The following is a 25597-nucleotide window of genomic DNA, read 5'->3' as shown; positions in this document are numbered from 1 at the left end:
AAGACACATATTTTGATCTATGTGAATAGGCTCTGTGAGGCCTTTTCAGCTGTAAGCATACTGATTCCCTATGCCGGCAAACTCACATTCAAACTTGATGTTATTTGTAAAGCCTCTATGAACATTCCGCCTGCAAACAGAAGTAGGCTCTTTATTCTCTTTCTCCTACAGCATTTTGGTATATACCTCCATTATAATTCTACTACTGGGTAATAATTATTGTTATATCTCTTTTTTCCCAGCTGACTTTGAGCTTGGGAGCAGACACCGTATCTTATCATTTATGACTTCTCAAATGCCTGGTGCAAAGTAGGTGTTCAACAAATGCTTGCTGAACGAAAAACTGTATTACAGTGCTGATGAGACTAAGAGTAGCATAAAAAGCTGCCTGGACTGGGTCCCTGCTCTCTCTCTGATCTCATTTTCATGCTCTCCCAAGCTCACTCTCCTTTAGCCACACCAGTTTCATCACTATTCCTTGAAGATGCCAAACACACTCCTGCCTGCATCAAGGTCTTTGCACTTGCTGGTCCCTTTGCCTGGAACATATTCTTTCATCAGATGTCTACATAGCTCATTCTCCCAATTCCGATAGGTTTCTGCCTAAATACCCCTTACCATGGTGGTCTTCCCCCGTTCCCCTATCTAAAATAACACAAGCCCCCTGCACCAGCATTCTATCTTTCTTATCCCACATTATTTTTCTCTCTAGCATTTATCATCACTTCACAAACATATATTTACTTTTATCCTTTTAGTGGTCTGTCTGCCTCAACTAGAATGTAAGCTTCATTAAAGCAGGGACCTTGTTAGACTACAATCTCCATCATCTGGAACAGTGCCCCGGCACATAGTAGGGCTAAGTATCTGCTGACTGGATGCATTCACAACAGTGTTAATAAGTCTGAGAAACAACAACAGTAACAACTTAGCAATATTAATAAAAGGTAATTTAGTTTTTTAAAATTGCTATGAGAAACATTACATGTGCAGAGTATTATTTAAAAGATCACTGTTCTTAAAAAAAAAAAGATCGCTGTTCTAAGAGTCAGAATTCATTCATCTCTTCAATAAATAATTATCTCAGATACTTTACTAGACACCTGAGATAAGTCTGATCCTAGGAACTCCTAGTGTAGTTAGAAGATGTGGGTTCCAATCCCAGTTCCATCATAGCAGCCAACCCAATGACTATGGCTAACTCATTTTTAATCTCTCCAAGCCCCCAGTTTCTTCTACAAAATAGAAACAACCATACTGCTGAGATATAAGAACTGTGAAAACACATGGTAAACGGTAAAGCCCTATACAGATGTAAAAGAATCAAGTATCTCTAAAATGTATTTAAGAAATAATTAGAAAATAAAGCATAGGAAATTTCTAAGTTAGAAATAATTGCACACACACAAAAAACCTATTTAGACAAATTAAAATATAGTTAATCAGAATCACAGCAGATAAAAATAAAATTTGGAGATTTTGTTTCCTTCAGCTGATAGTTCTGACTTTAGAAGATACAATAATTGAAAGATGTGAAATCTTGTTCACAATCTATAATTTGTGAGTTATTAAAATTAATAGATAGATTATAGCCATACTTACCCTACAGGTAAAAAGTGATATAGAATAAGATCAAGCTTTCTGTGTTCCAGCCAGAAGTGTCTGAAGAGCAAAGGTACCCATGGAATAACAGCTGTGGGACGAACTAGGAAGGCCAGTGCCACCAAGGATGAGTACTTGACACTACAAGCAAGGCAAATGTGTTGTCAAAACAACTGGGAAATGAGTTTAGAACTCACCTACTATTTATACTGTGCTATAATATTTTTTAAAAAATGAGAGCATGTTCCTTTTGGTATAAAAAGCTACATGAACTTAGGCACATTACTTAAACTTTCTGGGTTTTAAAATTTTATCTGTAAAAAGAGGTAATAACTAAAGCCTTTTGAAGCTCTAATATGCTAATTCTATTAGTTGCAAATAAGAGGTTACTCTTTGTCTTAATGCTGGTCTTGCTTGCTGAAAAGTAAGCTAACTTTTAAACATACAACTCTGCTATTAGCTTTCCTCATGGAAAAAGGATCAACACTCTTCTAAGGTGCTATAATAAAGTCTCACAAAATCTTTCTCTAAGGAAAAAAAAAAAAAATCAAAACACATTTAAAGAAATGTTAGGATTACTTAGGCAATGATTTTTTTTTTAATTAATTTTTATTGTGCTTTAAGTGAAAGTTTACAAATCAGGTCAGTCTCTCATACAAAAATTTACATACACCTTGCTATACACTCCTAATTGCTCTCCCCCTAATGAGATAGCACAGTCCTTCCCTCCATTCTCTCTCCTCGTGTCCATCCAGGCAGCTTCTGGCCCCCTCTGCCCTCTCATCTCCCCTCCAGACAGGAGATGCCAACAGTCTCATGTGTCTACTTGATCCAAGAAGCTTGTTCTTGGATTCCAGTCCAATCCCTGTCTGAAGAGTTGGCTTTGGGAATGGTTCCTGTCTTGGGCTAAAAGAAGGTCTGGGGACCATGGCCTCTGGAGTCCTTCTACTCCCAGTCTGACCATTAAGTCTGGTCTTTTTGTGAGAATTTGGGGTCTGCATCCCACTGCTCTCCTGCTCCCTCAGGGGTTCTCTGTTGTGTTCCCTGTCAGGGCAGTCATCGGTTGTGGCCAGGCACCATGTAGTTCTTCTGGTCTCAGGATGATAGGTTTTATATACAGTTTTGTTTTAAAAGTAAACTGCTAATTTTATCCAGCTGAAAAATTATATGTGTACAACTGGTAAAAGCCTACTAAATAAAGCTACATGATCATGGGTAGAAAGCTGGATTTTTATTAATGAGACTTGCTTCAATAAATAGATGAAATAGATGATTTGATAATTACAGACAGTAATTATGAGTCCTGCTAGAAATTAAAATACAGCAAAATAAAACAACTTTATGATACCATTATATACCTATTAACTGATAAAAACAAATCATTATAGAGAAGTCATCGTTGTTGAAGCTGTAGAGCAGGGATTACAGATTCAGATGCCTGAGGGGACAGCTAGGTAATGAAGTGAGTGAAGCAGGCTGGGGCAGGGGACTCTGGTAACTGGCCAGTGCCAATCACTATCCTGAGGAAATGCTGGCCCAAAATGTTCCTGGGTCTTCCAATTTTTCAAGAAAAATCAGAAATGCAGATTTTTATGTGAAATCTCCCAATTAAAACATGGGCCAAGTAGCTCGCTCTTTTAAAAGATACCGTGCAGGTGAAATACAGCATGTATGTGGCTTGGTGTGACCTGTAGGCAGCCTGACCACAACTGCTACCGTGATGAAGCTACACAGATGACTCCCTAATGTCTGCTTTCCAGTCCCAACCTCACACCAACATTTCAGACTTGTACTTCGGACTCCTTTCTGGTTATTTCTACATAGATCTCTTACTCGCACTCAAAATCAGAGTGTCTCAAACAAGCCCTACAACCTTTCCTTCTAACCTGTTCAGTGTCTAGTATTTAAGTTAACTGTATCACTCAATTTCTCAGTCTTAAAACTTTGGAGTCCCTTAAACAACTTCTCATTCCACACATCCACTTTGCTTCCTTCCCATTCTCATCATTTTACATCAAGCCTTGTCTCTTGTCGGGAATCTTCTGCTGTTGTCTTTTTTTTTTTTTTTCGTATTGCCCCAAATATTCCTTACTTAACACCACGATCATGATCATCATCACCACCACTTCCTGAGTACTTCCTTTATAACAGACCATGTGCTATATATACTTTACATAGATTCTCATTTAATTCTTGTGACTGGCATCTTATTCTCATTTTACAGAAATCAATGCTTAGATATTCTCGTTAAGTGTTACCATCCTTAAAGGAAACTTTCATTTATGTTGTTGTTGTTAGGTGGCAACAAGTCCATTCTGACTCATGGTGACCCTACGTACAACAGAATGAAACACGGCCTGGTCCTGTGCCATCCTATCATTATGCTTCAGCCCATTGTTGTAGCCATTGTGTCAATCCATCTCATTGAGGGTCTTCCTCTTTTTCTCTGACCCTCTACCAAGCGCAATGCTCTTCTCCAGGGAGTGGTTCCTCCTGATAATATGTCCAAAGTATGTGAGACAAAGTCTTGCCATCCTTGCTTCTAAGGAGCATTCTGGCCGTACTTCTGAGACAGATTTGTTCATTCCATGGTATATTCAATATTTTTTGCCAACACTAAAATTCAGAGGCATCAATTCTTTGGTCTTCTTTACTCACTGTCCAGCTTTCACATGCATATGAGGTGACTGAAAACACCATGGCTTGGGTCAGGCGCACCTTAGTCCTCATTTCGTTTATAATAATTGCATTTTTGAAGAATTTTACAAAAAGTTGTTTTATTCAGGGCAGGAATCGTACTTGTCATGCTTTATATAGGGAAGAATGCTTATACAGTAGTGCTTATAGGGACCAGGGAGGTAATACTGGCTTTTATACCTCATGACCCTACCCTCTTGACTGAATCAGGGAGGACACCTGAACCCAGGCAGCCAGTTTGAGGCTGGCCAATGTGAGAGCTATGTTCAAACAAGGACAGTGACATTTAACAGACCTAATCCTATCCTCTCAAACTGGGTGAGAGGTAAAGAGGAAGTACGGCAATGGGCAAAGACTAGAACAGGGATGCAGACTGTTGGGGCTGTTAAGGCACAAGAGAACAATTGCTCCCCAGCACAGCCTGGGATTCTGAAAAACCTTCCCCTTCATTTGAGTGGCTGAGATCATTTTTTCAGGCCTGGCCACAGCTGAGATGCCCATTTTCCTTATTTCCATTTATCACCTTATAATAACACTAATTACCATCAAGTCGATTCCGACTCATGGCGACCCTAAGAGTGTCAGAATAGAACTGTGCTCCAGAGGGTTTTCAATGGCTGATTTTTCAGAAGTAGACTGCCAGGTGTTTCTTCCAAGGTGGCTCAAACCTCCAGCCTTTCAGTTACCAGTTGAGCATGTTAACCATTTGTACCACCTAGGGACTCCGTAGCCTTATAATAAAATCCTTATCATTGAGGTAACTTCAGTGAATGGATACTAGCTTCTTAGCTAGACCTCCAAATGGCTTTCTCTTTCAGTATATTCTAAGTACTTCTGTTACAAGAGGATTCTTTCTAAATCAGATTCGATTATAGTATGCTTTCAAAAGCCTCCAATGTTTCCCTACTAGTTTTTTTTTTCAAAAGCCTCCAGTGTTTCCCTACTACCAAATTCTAGAGAAGGGCAAAGTTTCATTCCAGCCTCATCCCTTATTTTTCTCTTCTCCCATATATTCTGCCACATCTAGCTACTGAGTGGACAACCTGCCCTGACTATACCAAAGCCGTTTTACAGCTCTGTGCCTTCTCATGTTGTTCTCTTTGCCTGGTATTTGCTTTTCCATTTTATACAAGCCCAAATCTGGTCCCCTGATCTGTACTATGCTATGTTTTCTATTTGCCCTTCCAGATCCATTCTTTCCCATCCTTCACCTGCTCTATTTCCAGGGAGGCTAACCTTTATTGTTGGTATCATTGGGCTGCCTTGCTTTTCAGCTTCTGATTGGCTTTAGTTAACTGGAGGGCAAAAGGAGAAAGTCTCCCTTGGCTCTCTACTACTGCTGAAGGCTGGCTGTGCCAGTCTCCTGTTGGGACCCTCTTGTACATTTATGGCTCTCTCTTTGAATGCCATTAATGGTTCCTTCCCGTTGCCCTGGACCAAGGGCGTAACAGAGATTCCCTGCTATGACTAGCCCTGGGATACTATGATATCCCTTTCCTGGCTTTCCTAAAGATCATCTACACTTTTGCAAACAATACTTTTATTAAACTTTCCTTAATTACCCAGTTTGGATATGTTATGTGATTCCTGCTATAATAAACGTATCAGGTGAAGGTTTGTTGTTCTCATAACCCTTGTGAGCATTAGGGAGTGTATTGTACAGGATGTTGACATTTAAGATTTTTTGAATGCAGTCTTGTATAATTATTAACAGCAATATATCTCACCTGTTCATAGACTTTGAACCTTCCAAAGGATAGTAGAAAAGAGCAATGGTAGTGAGAACCGTTTCCATGGTGTTTGTAAGAGTTCTGGTACAGCAATACCATGTGAACCAAGAGCACAACTGGCAAAAAAACTAAGGACAATTATGAGCAAATAAGCAAGGAGTAGGAAGTGGAAGAGCTTACGTACTATGCCCTTCTATGGAAAGCAGCAAACAATTCTCAATGCTGCAAAAACCACATGGAAAAGTAAACGATGTGAAAAGTAAGTATGCATGTCTAAACATTTTAAATAAGTTCTATTAAACACAGGTCTATGATAATATCAGGTTCTATATTTTCTACTATTAAGAAGCTTATACTTTCACATGTATCTTAACGACATTGCATTTGATTAAATCCTAGCTCCCACTAACGGAAGACATGAAACACAGATTCTTTGATGGTAGATTTTGCAGAGGATTGAAATCCATGACTAGATTTGCCCGATCAGTATCCTCACACTGTCTTACATTACTGACACAAGTATTTTCCTTTTTTTAACTGAACTTCTCAATGACCTTGGTTTGGGGATACTGCCCTGCTTCTTAAAAAATAAAGACAAAACAGGAAAAAGAGAGAGAAAAATGATCTGTCAGGAAACGTTATTAAAATTTAATTTGAAAATTGGCTCAATAAGCCAGTTCTTGGAAAAACATGCAAACAAAAGCCTTACTAAGTCTCCAAAACAAAAGAAACCTGCTCGTTGGGGCAAGGCTGTCAAGCATGTGGTACTAGTTTTCTATCTCTTCAAACACAGCCTTTAAGAATTGTTCCCAATTTTTACAAAGTTGGTGGCTTTTCCTGAGGTGCTTTGTGAGATCGGCAGTGACTTAGAATTTTTCCTACTGAATTTTACGGAAGGTGAGGCAAAACCTGACAATTCTGAGGAGCAAAAGGACTTAGAAAGGCCGTCTCTTAGGGTTTAGCTTCTAATAAACTCGAGGGCATCAGGGGCTTCCATCACTAGGGCTCACTGAGGAGAGACAGGGCACATGCCACTTCACAGTGGTCAAGAGCTCAGCTGCTTACCAAAAGGTCAGCAGTTCAAATCCATCAACTGCTCCTCAGAAATCCTATGGGGCAGTTCTACTCTGTCCGATAGGGTCGCTAGGAGTGGGAATTGACTCGACGGCAATGGCTTTGGTTTTTGGTTTTTATTCTTAATTACGAAAGTACCTCTAAAAGGTTTATGAATTAACTTCTGAAATTGTTTTGGGAATCTGAATATTTTTCCGTGTGTTTTATGCCCATACGAATAAAGTAACTGGCATACCGTTTCTAAAGTGTTTAGAACTTACCACCCATCTTGCTGTTTCCTGATTTTCTAGTTGCTTCATTAATGAGTAAAGCTTCACATCTGCTATAGCCGACAGAAGTGCTTGGGCGAGTCTAGGAACCCAGATCTTCAGTAGTTAAAAAAAAAAAAAATTAATCAAAGCATCTGTTGGTTCACACTGAATTTTTGTAAAAATCAACAAGCCGATCCAACTATTAACTGAAAACCATTCTCAGTACCAAAACAGACACAGTTTTATTCTTCTGGAAAAATACGTGCTTTTCTACAAGGACTTTATTAATTTCTCATGGAAATGCCCAAAGTTTTACCATTCTCTCTTTGTATTCCAACACTTCTATTTTCAAATAGCCAGCAAATCATTTCATTGTGTTAAAGTTGTTAGAAGCACATTTATTAGCATAACAATAGGTGATTTTTTTTATCAAGCATGTACAGTACAGTGTGCTAGGTATCACACTAAGTACTTTATATATAACCTCATTCAGTCCTCTGAACAATCCTACGAGGTAGACACTTTTTTTTTTAAATTGTACTTTAGATGAAGATTTACAGAACTAGCTTCTCATTAAAAAGTTAGTACACATATTGCTTTATGACACTGGCTAAAAACCCCACAACATGTCAACACTCTCCCTTCTCAACCTTGGGTTCCCTATTACCAGCTTTCCTGTCCCCTCCTGCCTTTCAGTCCTTTGCCCTGGGCTGGTGTGCCCCTTGAGTCTCATTTTGTTTTATGGGCCTCTCTAATCTTTGGATGGAGGGTGAATGAGGTGGATAATGTTTTATTCCTATTTAACAGATGAAGAAATGGAGGAACAGAGAGGTTAAGTAATTTCTCAAGGCTATACAGCTAGTTTGTGGGAGCCAATCCAAACCCAGGTTGGCCTGACTCCAAAGCCTGTGCTCTTAATTGCCACGCTACATTGCCTCCTCTGCAATATAGGTAATAAAGTAACACAATGAATTATTATTTTAAAAAGTACAGGTATTCTAAAATTATAGAAATACGGTATTCAAATGACAGGAAAGTATAAATGTATAATAATTGAAATTCAGTTAGAAATTCCAATGATACACATTAGGATCTACAGAGTTAAAAAAAAAAAAAGGATCATGGTTATATGATAATAACACATATTAAAATGTGCTGGTGGAGCACAATATAATTGTCCAAGAGATGTGTCTCCAAAAACTTATAAATTTATATTTTTGTTGAATCAAACCTCATTACATTGTAACTAGAGCTGCTTTACTTTGAGTTGTGGTTTCTAACACTTAAGCTTTATGGTTCCTTTTCTTTACCAACGATTTGTAAATAAATGCTTAAATATTAAAGGTACCTTGTACTTCATAATTCCAGTTAAACTGTCCCTGTAAAATACAGCAAAAGGCACTTGTGTATATACCTTCTGTTTATTCTGCATAGGGATCTATAAGGTTTATCCTTACCTTCCAGGCCCACTGAAAGTAGTTCACATGAAAAATCACTTTGGGTACAAACTTCACCTGAGCCAGCAGTGTGAGAGCTCCTAAAATGGTGAAGAAGCATTGTGCACTAACCCCGCTCTGAACGAGTCACCCTAATTATCAGTGCTATGCTCAGTCTGGAGACACACATTTTAAGATGGATATTAATTACAAGGTGTCTGTGACATTTAAAGCTAGAGATGTATAGCCAGAGTAAAGAACAATTTTTGAAGGGTTGTCATGTAGAAATCTTGAATTCAAAAGAAGGAAGATTTTAGCTCAACACAAAAATGACTGGAATTGTGAACTCCTAGTCATTAAGAGTTGAAATTGACTCGATGGCAAGGGGTTTGGTTTTTTGGGGGCAGTCATTAGCAGTCTCTCCAAACTTTAAGTTACCGTAATCTTCCAGGTTGTAGTAAGGACCTGATGAGAATTAAATACAGTTGGAGATGGCTTCTGGAAAATAAAGTTAGGGAGGGGTGAAGAGGAGAAGGGCTGTGCCTGGGTAAACCTGAGTACAACTCCGTGCTGGCAGTTTCTTATTCTATTCTAGCCTCCTATTCTTTAAACTCCTGATTCTTCCCTCAGGCTTCAAGATCTGAACGCCCCAGTGCTGCCTTCTGACTTTTCAGAACCCCACTGTGGTACCCCATTCAGGTCTCCCCTTTGCTCTCTCTTTCCCCTCATATGCTCTAAGCCATTACTGTCCAACAGAAATATAATGTGAGCCACATATGAAATTTAACAGTAGCCGCGTTAAAAAAGTAAAATCAAAAAGAGGTAAAATTCATTTCAATTCTTTTCTTTAAACTTATACATCTAAAATAGTACTGTTTCAACATTTAATCAATATAAACACTGTAGAAATATTTTACATTCTTTTTTTCACACTAGGTTTTTTTTTTTTTAAATATTTCAAAACTTTATTCAGCCACAATCTCATTTTATACATAAAGAAACAGGCTTCTAAGGGGCAAAGTAGGTTACTTAGAGTCACATGAGAAGTATGTGGTGGAATGTTGTTAACGTTCTTTCCACGGCACCTCTGCCTTTTTTAAAATTTTTATTGTGCTTTAAGTGAAAGTTTACAAATCAGGTCAGTCTCTCATACAAAAATTTATATACACTTTGCTATATACTCCTGATTGCTCTCCCCCTAATGAGACAGCACACTCCTTCCCTCCACTCTCTATTTTTGTGTCCATTTGGCCAGCTTCTGACCCCCTCTGCCCTGTCATCTTCCCTCCAGAGAGGAGGTACCAACATAGTCTAATTGTCTACTTGATTCAAGAAGCTCACTCCTCACCAGTATCATTTTCTATCCCATTGTCCAGTCCGATCCCTATCTGAAGAGTTGGCTTTGGGAATGGTTCCTGTCTTGGGCTAACAGAAGGTCTGGGGACCATGACCACCAGGGTCCTTCTAGTCTTAGACCATTAAGTCTGGTCTTTTTACGTGAATTTAGGGTCTGCATCCCACTGTTCTCCTGCTCCCTCAGGGTACTCTGTTGTGTTCCCTGTCAGGGCAGTCATCAGTTGTGGCCAGGCACCATTTAGTTCTTCTGGTCTCAGGCAGACATAGTCTCTGGTTTATGGGGCCCTCTCTGTCTCTTGGGCTCGTACTTACCCCGTGTCTTTGGTGTTCTTCATTCTCCTTTGCTCCATGTGGGTTGAGACCAGTTGATGCATCTTAGATGGCCACTTGCGAGTGTTAAAGACCCCAGATGCCACTCTCCAAAGTGGGATACAGAATGTTTTCTTAATAGATTTTATTATGCCAATTGACTTAGATGTCCCCCAAAACCATGGTCCCCAAACACCCACCCCTGTTATGCTGGCCTTTGAAGTGTTCAGTTTATTCAGAAAACTTGTTTGCTTTTGGTTTAGTCCAGTTGTGCTGACCTCCCCTGTATTGTGTGCTGTCTTTCCCTTCACCTAAAATAGTTCTTATCTACTATCTACTTAGTGAATACCCTTCTCCCTCCCTCCCCTCCTCATAACCAATATTTTCTTTTCTGTTTAAACTATTTCTCGGGTTCTTTTAATAGTGGTCTTATACAATATTTGTCCTTTTGCAACTGACTCATTTCGCTCAGCATAATGCCTTCCAGATACCTCCACATTATGAAACGTTTCACAGACTCCTCACTGTTCTTTATCAATGCATAGTATTCCATTGTGTGAATATACCTTAATTTATTTATCCATTCATCTGTTCATGGGCACCTTGGTTGCTTCCATCATTTTGCTATTGTAAACAGTGCCGCAATGAACATGGGTGTGCATACATCTGTTTGTGTAAAGGCTTTTATTTCTCTAGGATATAATCCAAAGAGTGGAATTGCTGGATCATATGACAGTTCTATTTCTAGCTTTTTAAGGAAGCACCAAATCAATTTCCAAAGTGGTTCTACCATTTTACATTCCCACCAGCAGTGTGTAAGTGTTCCAGTCTCTCCACAACCTCTCCAACATTTATTATTTTGTTTTTTTGGATTAATGCCAGCCTTGTTGGAGCGAGATGGAATCTCATTGTAGTTTTGATTTACATTTCTCTAATGGCTAATGATGGTGAGCATTTCCTTATGTATCTGTTAGCTACCTGAATGTTTTCTTTAGTGAAGTGCCTGTTCATATCTTTTGCCCGTTTTTTAATTGGCTTATTTGTCTTTTTGTAGTTGAGTTTTTGCAGTATCACGTAGACTTTAGAGATCAGGTGCTGATCAGAAATGTCATAGCTAATAACATTTTCCCAATCTGTAGGTAATGTTTTTACTCTTTTGGTGAAGTCTTTGAATGAGCATAGGTGTTTGATTTTTAGGAGCTCCCAGTTATCTAGTTTCTCTTCTGCGTTGTTAGTAATGTTTTGTATACTATTTATGCCATGTATTAGGGCTCCTAACGTTGTCCCTATTTTTTCTTCCATGATCTTTATCGTTTTAGATTTTATATTTAGGTCTTTGATCCATTTCGAGTTCATTTTTGTGCATGATGTGAGGTATCAGTCTTGTTTCATTTTTTTGCAGATGGATATCCAGTTATGCCAACACCATTTGTTAAACAGACTGTCTTTCCCCCAATTAACTGACTTTGGGCCTCTGTCAAGTATCACCAGCTCAGCTGTGGATTGATTTATGTCTGGATTCTCAGTTCCGTTCCATTGGTCTATGTATCTGTTGTTGTACCAGTACCAGGCTGTTTTGACTGTGATGGTATAACAGGTTCTAAAATCTGGTAGTGTGAAGCCTCCCACTTTGTTCTTCTTTTTCAGTAATGCTTTACTTACCAGGGCCTCTTTCCCCTCCATATGAAGTTGGTGATTTGTTTCTTCATCTCACTAAAAAATGCCGTTGGAATTTGGATCAGAATTGCATGTATCTATAGACCGCTTTTGGTAGAATAGACATTTTCACAATGTTAAGTCTTCCTATCCATGGCCAAGGAAACGCTGGTGGCATAGTGGTTAAGTACTACTGCTGCTAACCAAGAGGCTGGCAGTTCAAATCTGCCAGATGCTCCTTGGAAACTCTGTGGGACAGCTCTACTCTGTCCTATAGGATCGCTATGAGTCTGAATTGACTCGACGGTAGTGGGGTTATCCATGATCAAGGTAGGTTTTTCCACTCATGTAGGTCTCTTTTGGTTTCTTGCAGTAGTGTTCTGTAGTTTTCTTTGTATGTCTTTTACATCTCTGGTAAGAGTTATTCCTAAGTATTTTATCGTCTTGGGGGCTGCTGTAAATGGTATTGATTTGGTGATTTCCTCTTTGATGTTCTTTTTGTTGGTGTAGAGGAATCTGATTTTTGTATGTTTATCTTGTATCCTGATAGTCTGCTGAACTCTTCTATCAGTTTCAGTTTTCTTCAGGATTCTTTAGGGTTTTCTGTGTATAAGATCATGTCATCTGCAAATAGAGATACTTCTCCTTCTTCCTTGCCAATCTGGATGCCCTTTATTTCTTTATCTAGCGTAACTGCTCTGGCTAGGACCTCCAGCACAGTGTTGAATAAGAGTGGTGATAGAGGGCATCCTTGTCTGGTTCCCGATCTCAAGGGGAATGCTTTCAAACCCTGTCCATTTAGGATGATGTTGGCTGTGTATAAATGCCCTTTATTATGTTGAGGAATTTTCCTTCAATTCCTATTTTGCTGAGAGTTTTTATCATGAATGGGTGTTGAACTTTGTCAAATGCCTTTTCTGCATCAATTGGTAAAATCATGTGATTCTTGTCTTTTGTTTTATTTATGTGATGGATTACATTGATTTTCTAATGTTGAACCATCCCTGCATAACTGGTATGAATCCCACTTGGTCATGGTGAATTATTTTTTTGATATGTTGTTGAATTCCATCAGCGAGAATTTTGTTGAGGATTTTTGCATCTAAGTTCATGAGGGATACAGGTCCGTAATTTTCTTTTTTTGTGGTGTCTTTACCTGGTTTTGGTATCAGGGATATGCTGGTTTCACAGAATGAGTTTGGGAGTATTCTCTCCTTTTCTATGCTCTGAAATACCTTTAGTAGTAGTGGTGTTAACTCTTCTCTGAAAGTTTGGTAGAACTCTGCAGTGAAGCCATCCGGACCAGGGCTTTTTTTTGTTGGGAGTTTTTTGATTACCTTTTCAATCTCTTCTTTTGTTATGGGTCTATTTAGTTGTTTTATCTCTGTTTGTGTTAGTTTAGGTAGGTAGTGTGTTTCTAGGAATTCATCCATTTCTTCTAGGTTTTCAAATTTGTTAGAGTACTATTTTTCATAGTAATCTGATATGATTCTTTTAATTTCACTTCGGTCTGTTGTAATATCATCCATCTCATTTTTTATTCGGGTTATTTGTTCCCTTTCCTGTTTTTCCTTTGTTAGTTTGGACAATGGTTTATCAATTTTGTTAATTTTTTCAAAGAACCAGCATTTGTTCTTTTTAATTCTTTCAATTGCTTTTGTTTTCTATTTCATTTAATTCTGCTCTAATTTTCATTATTTGCTTTCTTCTGGTGCCTGAGTTTCTTTTGTTGTTCTCTATTTGTTCAAGTTGTAAGGATAATTCTTTGATTTTTGGCTCTTTCTTCTTTTTGTATATGTGCATTTATTGATATAAATTGACCTCTGAGCACTGCTTTCGCTGTGTTCCAAAGGTTCTGATATGAAGTGTTTTCATTCTCATTGGAGTCTATGAATTTCTTTATTCCATCCTTAATGTCTTCTATGACCCAGTCTTTTTTGAGCAGGGTATTTTCTGTTACTGATTTCTACTTTTATGGCCTTATGGTCAGAGAAGATGCTTTGTAATATTTTGATGTTTTGGATTCTGCTAAGGCTTTTTTTTTAAGGCTTGCTTTATGACCTAATATGTGGTCTATTGTAGAGAATGTTCCATGTCCACACTACGTCTTTGACCCAGTATGTATTTTATGCTAACAGCACTTCTCAATTTGGACTAGCCATGTTTCAAGTGTTTAATAGGCCCATGGGCTAGTGGCTACCATACTGGACAGTGACCGTCCACAATACTGTGCAAATGCCCTATGTAGTTCAGGTGGTAGCTACATGAAAAGAGCACTAGGCTATGAATAAGTAGACCTAGGATCTAGTTGTAGCTGCCCTACCAAGATACTGTGACCTTGGTTTATTTACTTTTCTGCTCTCCTAACTTCAAAATTATATAACCTATTTTTCTGACAGTGCTGGGTACTGGGGTATGTTTAAAATAAGCAATACAGATTATGACTGACAGAGTTATGACATCCTAATGAATCCCTACCTTGTCAAATTCCAGGTAGGACAGAGGTCTTTTTGTGGGGGAGGGCTGGGGTGAGGGCTAGTTTCCTTCATTTCACAAAATGGCCAGGTGAGTTAGCTATAGGTTGAGGGCAGTGGATAAGTCCTGGATTATTTGAACTGGAAGTTGTTCTGATTCTATTGAAGACCCCTTCATTCATAATCTAACCTACTTTCTGGGATATAAAACATCCTTCATGACAGTATGTGTATTTACTTATGGTTCCAGATTTTATGAATACTCTGTATAATCTCAAAACTAGTGGGTGGCCTTGAGGGGAGAAAAGAGAGTTCACAGCTCCTAAGCTCCACCGTCAACAGGAAAAACTGCTACTGTTCGAAATTCTCCATCCCCACGATCTTCCCAGGTGAGGCATGTTTCACTAGTCTGGTGTTCATTTCTCAGTGAGGAGGAATCAAATATCTTCTGTACAACCCTGCCTTAAAACAAATGCCCCAGCACCTCAGTGCCTTTCCAGGCTGCAAAAATACCTTGCATTTGGACTCCCTTTGGAATATGGAGCCTTCTCTACCAGCGCTCCCTAACAGAGAAAGGGGGAAGGCCCAGACTTCTGGTTCTGACTTGACAGCTTAAGGAATCTTGAGATTGAGGTTGGAGAAACTTTTGCATCAGTTCATACTCTCTCCCAGCAACTGAACCCAGAAACGCATGATCTAGTAATTATAATTGGCGAGTTGATTCCTACTCATGGCGTAGAACTGCTTCATAGGGTTTTCAAAGCTGTGACCTTTTGGAAGCAGATTGTCAGGCCTGTCTTCCCAGGCACCTCTGGGTGGGTTATGAACTGCCAAACTTTAGGCTAGTAGTCTTTAACAGTTTGCGCCACTCAGGGACACCAATTACTACACAGCATAATGATGCATACTATTAAATTTTTGTCAAATTAATTTTTTTCCTAAGTTTTTATTTCAATACTAAATCCAGTGTGGGTTTATATGTATTTATTTTTTATAAGTTCATATTACCACTTACAAGTCGAAAACAACACTGCTCTAAAATGATTCATTTATAAAGGAAGTAAACGTCTACAGTTTAAATCATTAATGTAAGATGTAGTCATTCTTAAAATCTGCACGTCTTAACAGGATTCCTTAGGCAGGACACTCTCATGCTCAGGCTCCCGTTTTAGTTTTATCGAAGAGTTACACATCACAGGAAGTCTTTGGAATCATAATCTTCCCAGATATGGCTGGACCTTGGCAACAGTAGCCTTTTAAAAACAAACTTCATGGTACTAGCAATATCATTTAGTTAATATACATTCACCTTCAAAAAAGGATAGAAAAAATGACTTTTAACAATGATTTTAAGTTATTTTTATTTAAACTTACCAGCAACTGAACACTATCTTTTCCCGAAAGATGCAAAATCTTGTAAATGCTTGCAAAAATTAAGGGGTAAGTATAACCCCTCAATCTTTCTGTCCATTCCCAGGTCAAATAACCATAATTTGTAATATTAAGGATTAAATTTCAAATAGTATTGAAACAAAACTGGTTTTAATTTCCATGTATAAAGCATTTTATCTTTTGACAATGAAGCTTTAAAACACCTAGGCATTTTATGCTGGGTATCTGAATTAAAAATGCAGTTGTCCAACTAAACTCTTAACTTCTTCAAGGCAGGAATGTTTTTCTTTTTACTTCATGTATCCTCCACAGCACTGAGCACCGCAGAGATTAATGTATACTCATTAAAGGCTGAAATGGGTATACTAACATAAAAGAAAGACATAGAAGGAACACTAGCATAAAATAATGGCATTCCTTGAGCTAAAATATATTTGGAGAAAATATGGAGAAAATATTGAAAGTATGTAATAGAGAGTGAACACAATTCCTAAGGTGAACATACGTTCCTAGTTTAGAAAAGAAACTACAAAGGATATTTGAAAACCATGTGATGTGCAACTTCAAGAGACTGCCAGTATTCATCTGGAACAAAACTTGTCTGAACTAAAAAGCAGTTAAATATTCTTAAAGCTATGGTAAACATGACCAGATAAATGTTTTCACCAAGAAGATCTGAAAAACAAAACAAAACAAGTAATTGTGGCATAAAAAGTCCAACAGGCTCCACTTGGCAGATATTAAACTTTATTGCTCTGGTTGGCCCCTTGCTCATGTGAGGGCAGGGTAGTGGAATCTGGCCCTTCCAAACTACTCCCAAAACGGATTCCGACAGAGAGTTATCCTAGGGCTAGAACCTCTCCACTGGGTGAACCTCACGACTGTCCCTCCTTCTGTTTAACTAACCTTTCATGCAGCTTATTACATAAAGAGAATATTAAGATAAATATTGCAAGGGACTGGGTTAACTAAAGCCTTAGGTTACCCTACATGTGTATCTAGTGAAATAAACCAGCTAACAAACAATGGAAGTTGTTTACTAATTTAAAAAGCAACTCCTTTGACAGAGGCATACAAAATGGTTCTGTGTACATTTTTAAACAGGCTTAATTGATGCTTACTATATGCCAGGTACTGTTTTAATCCCTCTGCATGCATTATCTCATTTAATCCTCAAAATAATGCTATGGAAAACTAGAAAAACCCAAACCTGTTGCTGCTGAGCCAGTTTCAGCTCTTGGTCCTCCCATGTGTTACACAGTAGAACTGCTGCCTAGGGTTTTCTTGGCTGTAACCTTTTTTTTTTTTTTTTAATATTTTACTGTGCTTACGCTGAAAGCTGAATGATGAATAAAGAAGACTGAAGAACTGATGCATTTTAATTATGGTGTTGGTGAAGAATACTGAATATACCATGGACTGCCAGAAAAATGAACAAATCTGTCTTAGAAGAAGTACAGCCAGAATGCTTTTAGAAGTGAGAATGGCAAGACTTCGTGTCACATAATTTAGACAGGTTATCAGGAGGGACGAGTCCCTGGAGAAGGACATCATGCTTGGTAGAGGGTCAGTGAAAAAGAGGAAGATCCTCAACAAGATGGATTAACAGAGGGGCTACAACGATGGGCTCAAGCATAATAACAATTGTGAGGCTGGCACAGGACTGGGCAGTGTTTCATTCTGTTGTACATAGAGTTTTTATGAGTCAGAACCTACTCAATGGCGCCTAACAGCAACAACAAGGTGAAAGTTTACACAGAAAATTTGGTTCTCACTTAACAATTTCTACACAAATTATTCAGTGATATTGCTTACATTTTTCACAAAGTGTCATCATTCTCATTCATTCCATTCTGGTTGTACCATTTCTAGTACTCTTGTTTCCTTGTCTCCTTAACTCTTCATCTTTGCTTTAGAGTAATTTTTGACCATTTGGTCTGCTATACATGATTTTTAAAGCTCCTTATTCATTGATGATATTTTTTATTTTATGAGTCAATCTGTTATTTAGCTAAAAGGTGACCTCAAGTATTAATTTAGGTTTAAGGTTAAAAGAGTTTCTCAGGGTCACAGTCTTGCGGAGTCCTCTAATCTCAACTGGTCCAGTAAGTCTGGACTTTTTAAGGATTAGAGTTCTGTTCCACATTTTTAACCCTGTTCCATCAGAATCCATCTACTGTGGTCCTGATCGGAACAGTTGGTAGTGGTAGCTGGACACCATCTAGTTCTAGTTTCAGGGTAGATGAGGCTGTGGTTTGTGTAGTATATTAGTCCTGTGGACTACTTTCTTCCATGAGTCTTTGGTTTCCTTCTTTCTCTTTTGTTCTGGATGAGTTAGAGACCAATAGTTGTACTTGGCTGTAATCTTAAAGAAAGCAGATTAACAGGTGTTTCTTCTATGGAACCTATAGGTATTATTAGCCCCATTTTACATATGAGAAAACTGAGGTTCAGAGAAGTTAAACTGCCTTGTCCAAAGTCAAAAAGCTTATAAATGACAAAAACAGGATTCAAACGCAGGTCAGTCTGTGCACTCCAAAGTTTTTACTCTTAACCGCAAATAGACAACCTGTAAGCTGAATACAGCGTAGTTTTTAAAATTCGAATTTAGTTGTCAACATTTAAAAATCAGACTTCATATTAAAATCTGGATTTCCAGCATTTCAAAAAGAAGATTTTGCAATACAGAGCTCAATTGGCAACATCTGGGTAGTACTGAAATATAGGCCTGCCCCCCATAGGTGGGGCAGAAGCTCTGGACCCCTTCGCTTATTTAGCCTGTCCAGTTTTAGCCAAGTGTGTGAGTTTGCAACCTGCTTCTGATCCACTGTTAGTCTTTGCTATCACTGTGGGTTGCTACCACTTTTCTTTCTTATTCTCCACAAACACACTTTATGTTTCTCAGACAACTGACATACTCATCACCGTGACATACTGGCCCCCATCCGAACTTTCATCTTCCAGAAACACTGAAAATAAACCTCCCAATTGGACTACACCTGCTGCCAGAAAACCTTTTTGTTTTTCCCTTCTCCCCCTTTACTGTGTGGTTCCAGATGAAACAGTAGTCAGCACTGGCCTCTGAACCACGGAGCTTTACTTCCTAAATGCTCACTGCTCTTCTGTGACAAGCCTTACTCTCCCTCCCTCGATGGGATCCAGCTCCTAGTGCCCCAGGGGAAGGAAGGGGCGAGCTCGGGCCCAGCTGCCGCCCCGCCACCTAACACCTAACAAAATGATTCTCCCCTTGCCAGGTCTCAGGTTTCCAGAGGGGAAATCTGTTTTCATGCCGTCTCCACTGTGCTCGGCACAGGAGCCCAGTATACATTTCCTGGATGAATGAGGAGTCCATGTTTATATTGAATAACCCTTAGACAGATAGGCCCCAGGGGCGGCGGGGAAAGGAACGTGGCGGAAGTCAGATCTGGTCCATTCCAGGTCCCCCCTCTGTGAACAAGGGGTGCCTCTCGGCCTCACCGCCCCTTTCTCTAAAATAGGTGTCAGCGCACCCCCTCCGTGACGAATAAGGGGCACCTCCCGGCCTCGGCGCCCCCTCTCTAAAATGCGGGTCGGCACACCCGCTCTGTGACCAACAAGGGGCATCTGCAGGCCTCGGCGCCCCCTTCTGTAAAATGGGGGTCGCCACACCGCGCCGCCTCACTTCACCCGACCCCTGAGGGAACGCATGAAATAGCGCCGAGTAAAGCGCGCGCGCAAGCTCCAGAGACCGAGAATCGCCTCCCGAGGTCCTACGGGTCGTCGGCAGCCCCACACGGTAGACGGAGCCCTCGCGCGAACCCCGCGGCTTCCCGCCACTGCCCCTCACTTACCCCGGCGGCGCCCGGCGCTCGCCTCCTGGGCACTGAGGTACAAAGCCGATTTTCTCTTCCGCAGCTTCATCTTCTCGTGGGTGCGGCTCTGGAGACCGCGGAAGAAAAGGCTGCCGTCGCCGCCCTCCCGCTCCATCCCGACCCGCGGCAGGTCCCCGACCGCCGCCTTCACCGGGCGCGCGAAGCAGGCAGCGCGCGTTGCTCTTCCGCCCGCTAGGTTTGGTTCCTGCCGCGAGCCGTCGTTCGCAGGTGCGGAGAGAGCCGGGAAATGCCACTTCCTTCACGACGGTCCCCGGAAGTCGTGTCCGCGGGGAGTGCTGCACGTTTGGTCTGCGCCGCTTGGCTTTGCCGCGAATTCGGCTGCGATTTCTCGGTGGCATTTTATTCTTTCCGGGGTCGTTGCCCGCCTTTGGCTTTGTGGTCTCTGCGCCCGGGGTCCGGAAACTGCTGGAAGGAGCCCGACTTCACCTTTGCCTGGACAGGCGAGAGGCGCGACGCCGAGTGGACGCAGAACGGTCAGAGGTGCCTCAGTGGTATTAATACTGGTAAAGATATTTGCAAATGTCAGCGTTTGTATAACTTTACACTGTTTTTGTGATGTCACAGTAAATACTTGTGTAATGAAGTAGGCAACGAAGTACAGATGTGGAAATTGAGGCTCAAAAAGGTTAGATGAGTTGTTCATGGTCTCTTAGCGGGCTAGTGACCCAGTGGGAGCCTTCCCATTTCGGATGGTTAATCACCTATTTTCAAAGGACCTGACTTGCAAGTGTTGTTATTACTATTTTTTTAATACGCTTTAAAGCGGCCGTTGAATTAAAACAGGCTTAGTGAAGCGAGCATTTATCTGATCAACGGTAAGACCGGAAGAGAACGGGGTTTTGTTTCTCAGATTATTTTAAATTACATTGTAGGGGTATTAAAGGCACGTTAGTGTTTCTCAGACTGGTTCTGCCACTATTGATTTTTGACCTTGGGGCCTGGTCAGGGACACAGCCGGTTATTATAATAAAGGCAGCCAGAAGAAAACATGTAAATCCGTCACTCTGCTTTCCTCTTTTATAAACATCCACCTGGTTTCTCCAGAAACTAAGGTGTTGGCAAGGAGTATTGCTTTCCAGGAAGTACTTGAGGCTTTTTAGTTGTTCAAAGTAAAACCAGCCAAATCTCCATTGTATTTTGTCAAACATAGATGGCAGGATGAGTGAAGCCCTGAAACCATTGCCCTGAGGTGATCATTAAACCTTAAACCGAAGGTATCTCCCGAAGTCTTCTTAAAGTCAAACGGTAGTTTAGCTTAACTAATAAAAAAGGCCTGCCTTGCGCATTATACTCTTTTAAGAACTATCTATAGGAGACCAAATTGACAACAGCAACTTGAAGGATTAGGAAACTCATGGGGCAGTGAGATTATATTAATGAGGGAGGTACAACTCAGAAAAGGAGGATGAGAATGGTTGCACAACTCAAAGAATGTAATTAGTGTCACTAAATTGTACATGTAGAAACTGTTGAATTGGTGTATATTTTACTGCGTATATTCATAGGGTTTTCTAGGCTTTAAAGAAGCAGATCTTTAAGGAAGCAGATCGCCAGGTCTTTCTCCCCTGGGGGTGGGTTTGAACCACTAACCTTTTAGTTAGCAGCCTGGCACTTAAGAAAATTTTGTTGTTTCTGTCATATTAAGTAGGCTGGGTGGCACAAGCCGTTTGTGATAGGCTGTTAACCTAAAGGTTGGCAGTTCAAACTCACCCAGTGGCTCCATGGAAGAAAGGCCTGGCCAGGTGATTCCCAAAGATTACAGCCAAGAAAACCCACATGGAGCAGTTCTACTCCGTAACACATGGGATTGCCGTGAGCCTGTAACACTTTGGCAATGTGGTTTAAAAAAATTTTTTTAATCATAAATATTGTTTTAAAAAATGAAATACAAAAGGGCTGACATTGAAAAGTAATAATTCTTTACCTGTCTTTCTCTTCTGATTTCTCAGAGGCAATCACTTTGCCTGTCTCTTTTAGTAGTTAGCTTCACGGTATGCCTTTAAAGGTATAAAGAGCATGTCTTTTTTTCCCTTGGTTTTTGAATTATCCATTTAACGTCTTATATTTAGACATTCTGTACTAGAAGAGGATTTAGCTTTGGCTTACACTATATATATTTTAATTAAATCAGAAAATGATGTTTATATGACAAAAATATTGTTCACTCCAGAGCAAAGTAGTGACATGAAATCTAAAAGGATGTTTTGCTAAGTTATTGCTTCCCATTTTCTTTGTACACAGATCTGAAGAGATTTCCTGGACCTGGGAATGTACTCTTTCAAAACCACCTTTGCATTGTGCTGCGTTTGTTGAAACAATGTTTGGAAGATTGACTCTTCCACAATGGCTTTTTGCCAGCATCCTTGGAATTGCTGGAGGAGTGTATATTTATCAACCAATATTTGAACAGTATTCCAGAGATCAGCAGGCATTAAAAGAAGAGTTGAAATTGGCACAAGAATCAGAAGAGAAGAAAAATTAATACCACATGGAGTTGAATTGTAATAATTGTTTAGAGTTCCACTGAAAGTGTACATTGACTTAATAATCTGGTAAAACCTTCTCAAATACATTTTAAACATTAAAAACTCACAGGTACTTATTTAAAATGCTTTATTAAGGTAGCACTGTCAACGTTAATGTTTTCGTATTTTGCCATTTTACGTCTTTCTTCCAGGACACAGCAGTAATTTCCTTTAAGCAAAAATGAATGATCTTAAGTAATATTTTGTTTCCTAAAACCAAAAAACCTGTGACCATCGAGTCAGTTTCCACTCACTGCGACCCCGTAGGGCAGAGTACAACTGCCCCATTGGGTTTCCAAGGCTGTAATCTACGGAAGCAGACTGCCACATCTTTCTCCTGTGGAGTGACGGGGGGGTTCAAACTGCCAATCTTTCGGTTAGCAGATGAGTGTTTAACCACTGTGCCACCAGGGCTCCTTTCGTTTCATAGTCAGGGTTTATTTTTCTGAGAACATAGCGTATGCAGTTTCATGGGTGACAATCTAGGTATATGTAAAAGAGCAGGGAATGGTATTTATGATAGTGTTTGTAGATGAGGTGAACTAAGTTGACTACCTCAGATAGAAAGCCTCTCAATTAGCATATAGTTAGTCTGGTTTAATATATGTCAAGGTCCCTGGGTAGCACAAGTGGTTTGTGATTGGCTGCTAACCTAAAGGTTGGCAGTTTGAGCCCACACAGTGCATGTTGAAGAAAGACTTGGTGATATCCTTCTGTAAAAATTACAGCCAAAAAAACCCCGTGGAGCTGTTCCATTCCTTGACATGGGGTCACTGTGAGTCAGAATTGACTTGATGGCTACCGGTAATATACTTCAGTCGTCTTTTTCTCCCCGAGTGTTTTCTCAGCCTGAGTAGAATGGAGTAGTTGAGAATTGGGGTAGCTCAGATCAAGTTGAGTTTTAGAAAGGGTAGATTGCTTGGCAAATAAGACACAAATCTGTTTAACCTACTAAGGAAATTTGCATTAATAATTGTGGTAAGGAAAGAGTTAATATGTTATGAAACTATTCATATAGTTAAAGTATTTTTTGAAATTGCTAGGACCGATACTACTTTTAGCCCTATCAATGAGAGCTTTAAATGTAATCACATATGTGCAAAAGGCTTTATGTAATTCAGGAAATTTTTTATTATCGATGTTCTTTTTCTTTAAAGGTAAATTCATTATAACTTAATTTCAGCTATCTATGTTAAGTGGAGACCAGCATGGGTAATTTAAAAAAAGAAACGGACAAGGTGACGATTATCTTTATATATATTGATATAGCAGTTTTGTATGAGCTTTTGAGACTTTTTTCTGTACACATGAAAAATGTATCTACCATGTGATTTTTTTTTTTTTTTTTACCATGTGATAGGCCTGGCTTTGCTTGGCTACGGGTAAACTGGGATTCTGCTCTGTTTCTTTTCATCCTGAGTCCTAGGCTGAAGGATCAGCTCCTGTTTAGGGTATGAAAGAAGCACATACCCAAGAGAAATGAAACTCTGTGTCCACACAAAAACTTGAACATGAATGTTCATTGCAGCATTATCCATAATAGCCACAAGGTGAAAACAACCCAAATGTCCATCAACAGATGAATGGATAAACAAAATGTGGTATATACACATAATGGACACTCTTTTCTCAGACTCCTTTTTGGACTTCCCCTGTCCATGCCTTAAATGCTGGGTGTTCTCTGGGTTCTGTACTGTGCCCCTTCTTTGTACTCTAGTATACTTTGTAGACTAGCTCATCAATCCTGTTACCCGATTAGGGTCCGTGCCCTGGAGCAGTTGAGCCAGTGAAAGGTACTCCGAGTCAGGGTGAGAAAGTTTACCAAGGGGATGTACACGTCACTGGGGACCAGCAGCAACACAGGCTGTCTCTGGAGTCCCAAAGAGCAGTTTTACATTAGAGCTTATATAGAATTTTACAAGGGTTAGAAGTGTCTGTAGTCAGCAGATGGCGTGGCCAGAGGAGTTATTCATTACAAGATAGTGACAAAAGACTATCAGACTAAAGAGACACGTGCTAGACATCTCTTAATCAGGCTAAAGATACACATATCAGACACCTGGGCTTTTATTTCCCTGTGAGGGGTTGTAAGTCAGGTGGTCGGACAGAACAAAGTTATTTGCATCAGATTAAAACAGAACAAAGTAGTTAACAGAAGTATGTGAAGGAGGAGGCAGGCAGAGGAAAGAGAAAAATTGATAGGTTCATCATGGCTTTAGTTATGTCAAGCACTCAGTTGCACATTTTGAAAAGGAGAAAACACTCTGGGGAGTATCAGGGTCTCAACTCTCACATCTACTCTTTGGATATTAGCTCCAGCACCTGTCTTCCATTCTTAAGGTCAGCCTATTCCACTGCATACTGTGATGTTCTGCTGGTGCTGGGGAGTCAAACTTTAAATGTTCTAAACTGAATTCGTTATGTCATATTTCACCCTTCCTACTTGTTGCAACTGGGTTTTCTTCCTGTTGCTCAGTGGTTCATAGTTGCCCACACCAGAAACCTGGGCATCTCCAGGGTCTCCTCCTTCTCCCTCACCCCCTACAGCCAAGTCCTCTTGACTCACTTTCTAAATGGTTCTGTCCATTCATCTCCATCCTCACAGCCACTACCTTAACCAGGTCTTTATTTTCCCTTGCTTGGATTTCAGCATACCCATTCTTAGCCTTATAACCACTAAGAAAATATGTTCCAAGTTCTAGTCATGGCTCTGTCACTTTTTAACTGTATGATCTTGGTCAGTTGTTTCATGGCTTTAATACTCAGTTTCCTCATCTGTGATACGGAGAGAATAGTACCTACTTTATAGGGCAGTTGTGAGAAGTAAATGAGGTTATGCATGCAAAATTCTTTGCATATTGGCTGACTCATCATAAGTCATCAATAAACATTAGCAATTATTTCTCTGGAGTTCTTTATAACTCAGACCCTACTTATTTTTCCAATTTCTTCTCTGATTACTTCCTTCCAATAAATTTTTCAGCTTTTTAGAACTTCTTTCAGTTGCTTCAATGTCTCATGCTTTCTCTTCCTAGAGTTCTTCACCCTCTCATCCTATTCATCCTTATTAATTTGTACATCGCCTTCTCTGGGAGGTCTTGATTTGGTGTCACCTCTTCGAGTTCCAGTAACACTTTAACTTTCCTTTTCAGGGCCCTAGGAGTTCTGGGTGGCACAGATGGTTAAGTACTTGACCACTAGCTGAAAGACTGACAATTTGAAC

General features: G+C 39.9%; 2 protein-coding genes across 5 annotated transcripts in view; one reads left to right on the top strand and one right to left on the bottom strand.

Moving 5' to 3' along the window:
• The window catches only part of PIGB (phosphatidylinositol glycan anchor biosynthesis class B), a 33163-nt gene extending 13121 nt beyond the window's left edge, over positions 1-20042 (bottom strand). The window contains exons 1-6 of one of the 2 annotated variants that reach the window (XM_049852629.1): positions 19808-20042; positions 16519-16652; positions 15960-16079; positions 7364-7468; positions 6027-6157; positions 1603-1743 (exon numbers count right to left, since the gene is read on the bottom strand). In XM_049852629.1, the coding sequence (XP_049708586.1) occupies positions 1603-1743; positions 6027-6157; positions 7364-7468; positions 15960-16079; positions 16519-16652; positions 19808-19943 (767 nt within the window). In that variant the 5' untranslated portion in view covers positions 19944-20042. Of the gene's footprint in view, positions 1-1602; positions 1744-6026; positions 6158-7363; positions 7469-15959; positions 16082-16518; positions 16653-19807 lie in introns of those variants that run through there. The other variant, XM_049852630.1, reaches the window with a different exon arrangement.
• PIGBOS1 (PIGB opposite strand 1) overlaps positions 19976-25597 on the top strand; it is a 48281-nt gene continuing 42659 nt past the window's right edge. Inside the window, exons 1-2 of one of the 3 annotated variants that reach the window (XM_049852633.1) lie at positions 19976-20329; positions 22091-22401. In XM_049852633.1, the coding sequence (XP_049708590.1) occupies positions 20076-20329; positions 22091-22331 (495 nt within the window). In that variant the 5' untranslated portion in view covers positions 19976-20075 and the 3' untranslated portion in view covers positions 22332-22401. Of the gene's footprint in view, positions 20353-22090; positions 22402-25597 lie in introns of those variants that run through there. The other 2 variants (XM_049852634.1, XM_049852635.1) reach the window with 2 other exon arrangements.

This window comes from Elephas maximus, chromosome 13 (genome assembly GCF_024166365.1).
Source record: "Elephas maximus indicus isolate mEleMax1 chromosome 13, mEleMax1 primary haplotype, whole genome shotgun sequence".
Classification (NCBI taxonomy): domain Eukaryota; kingdom Metazoa; phylum Chordata; class Mammalia; order Proboscidea; family Elephantidae; genus Elephas; species Elephas maximus.
The sequence above is the reverse complement of the archived record's forward strand: the minus strand, read 5'-3'. Positions and strand labels throughout refer to the sequence as shown.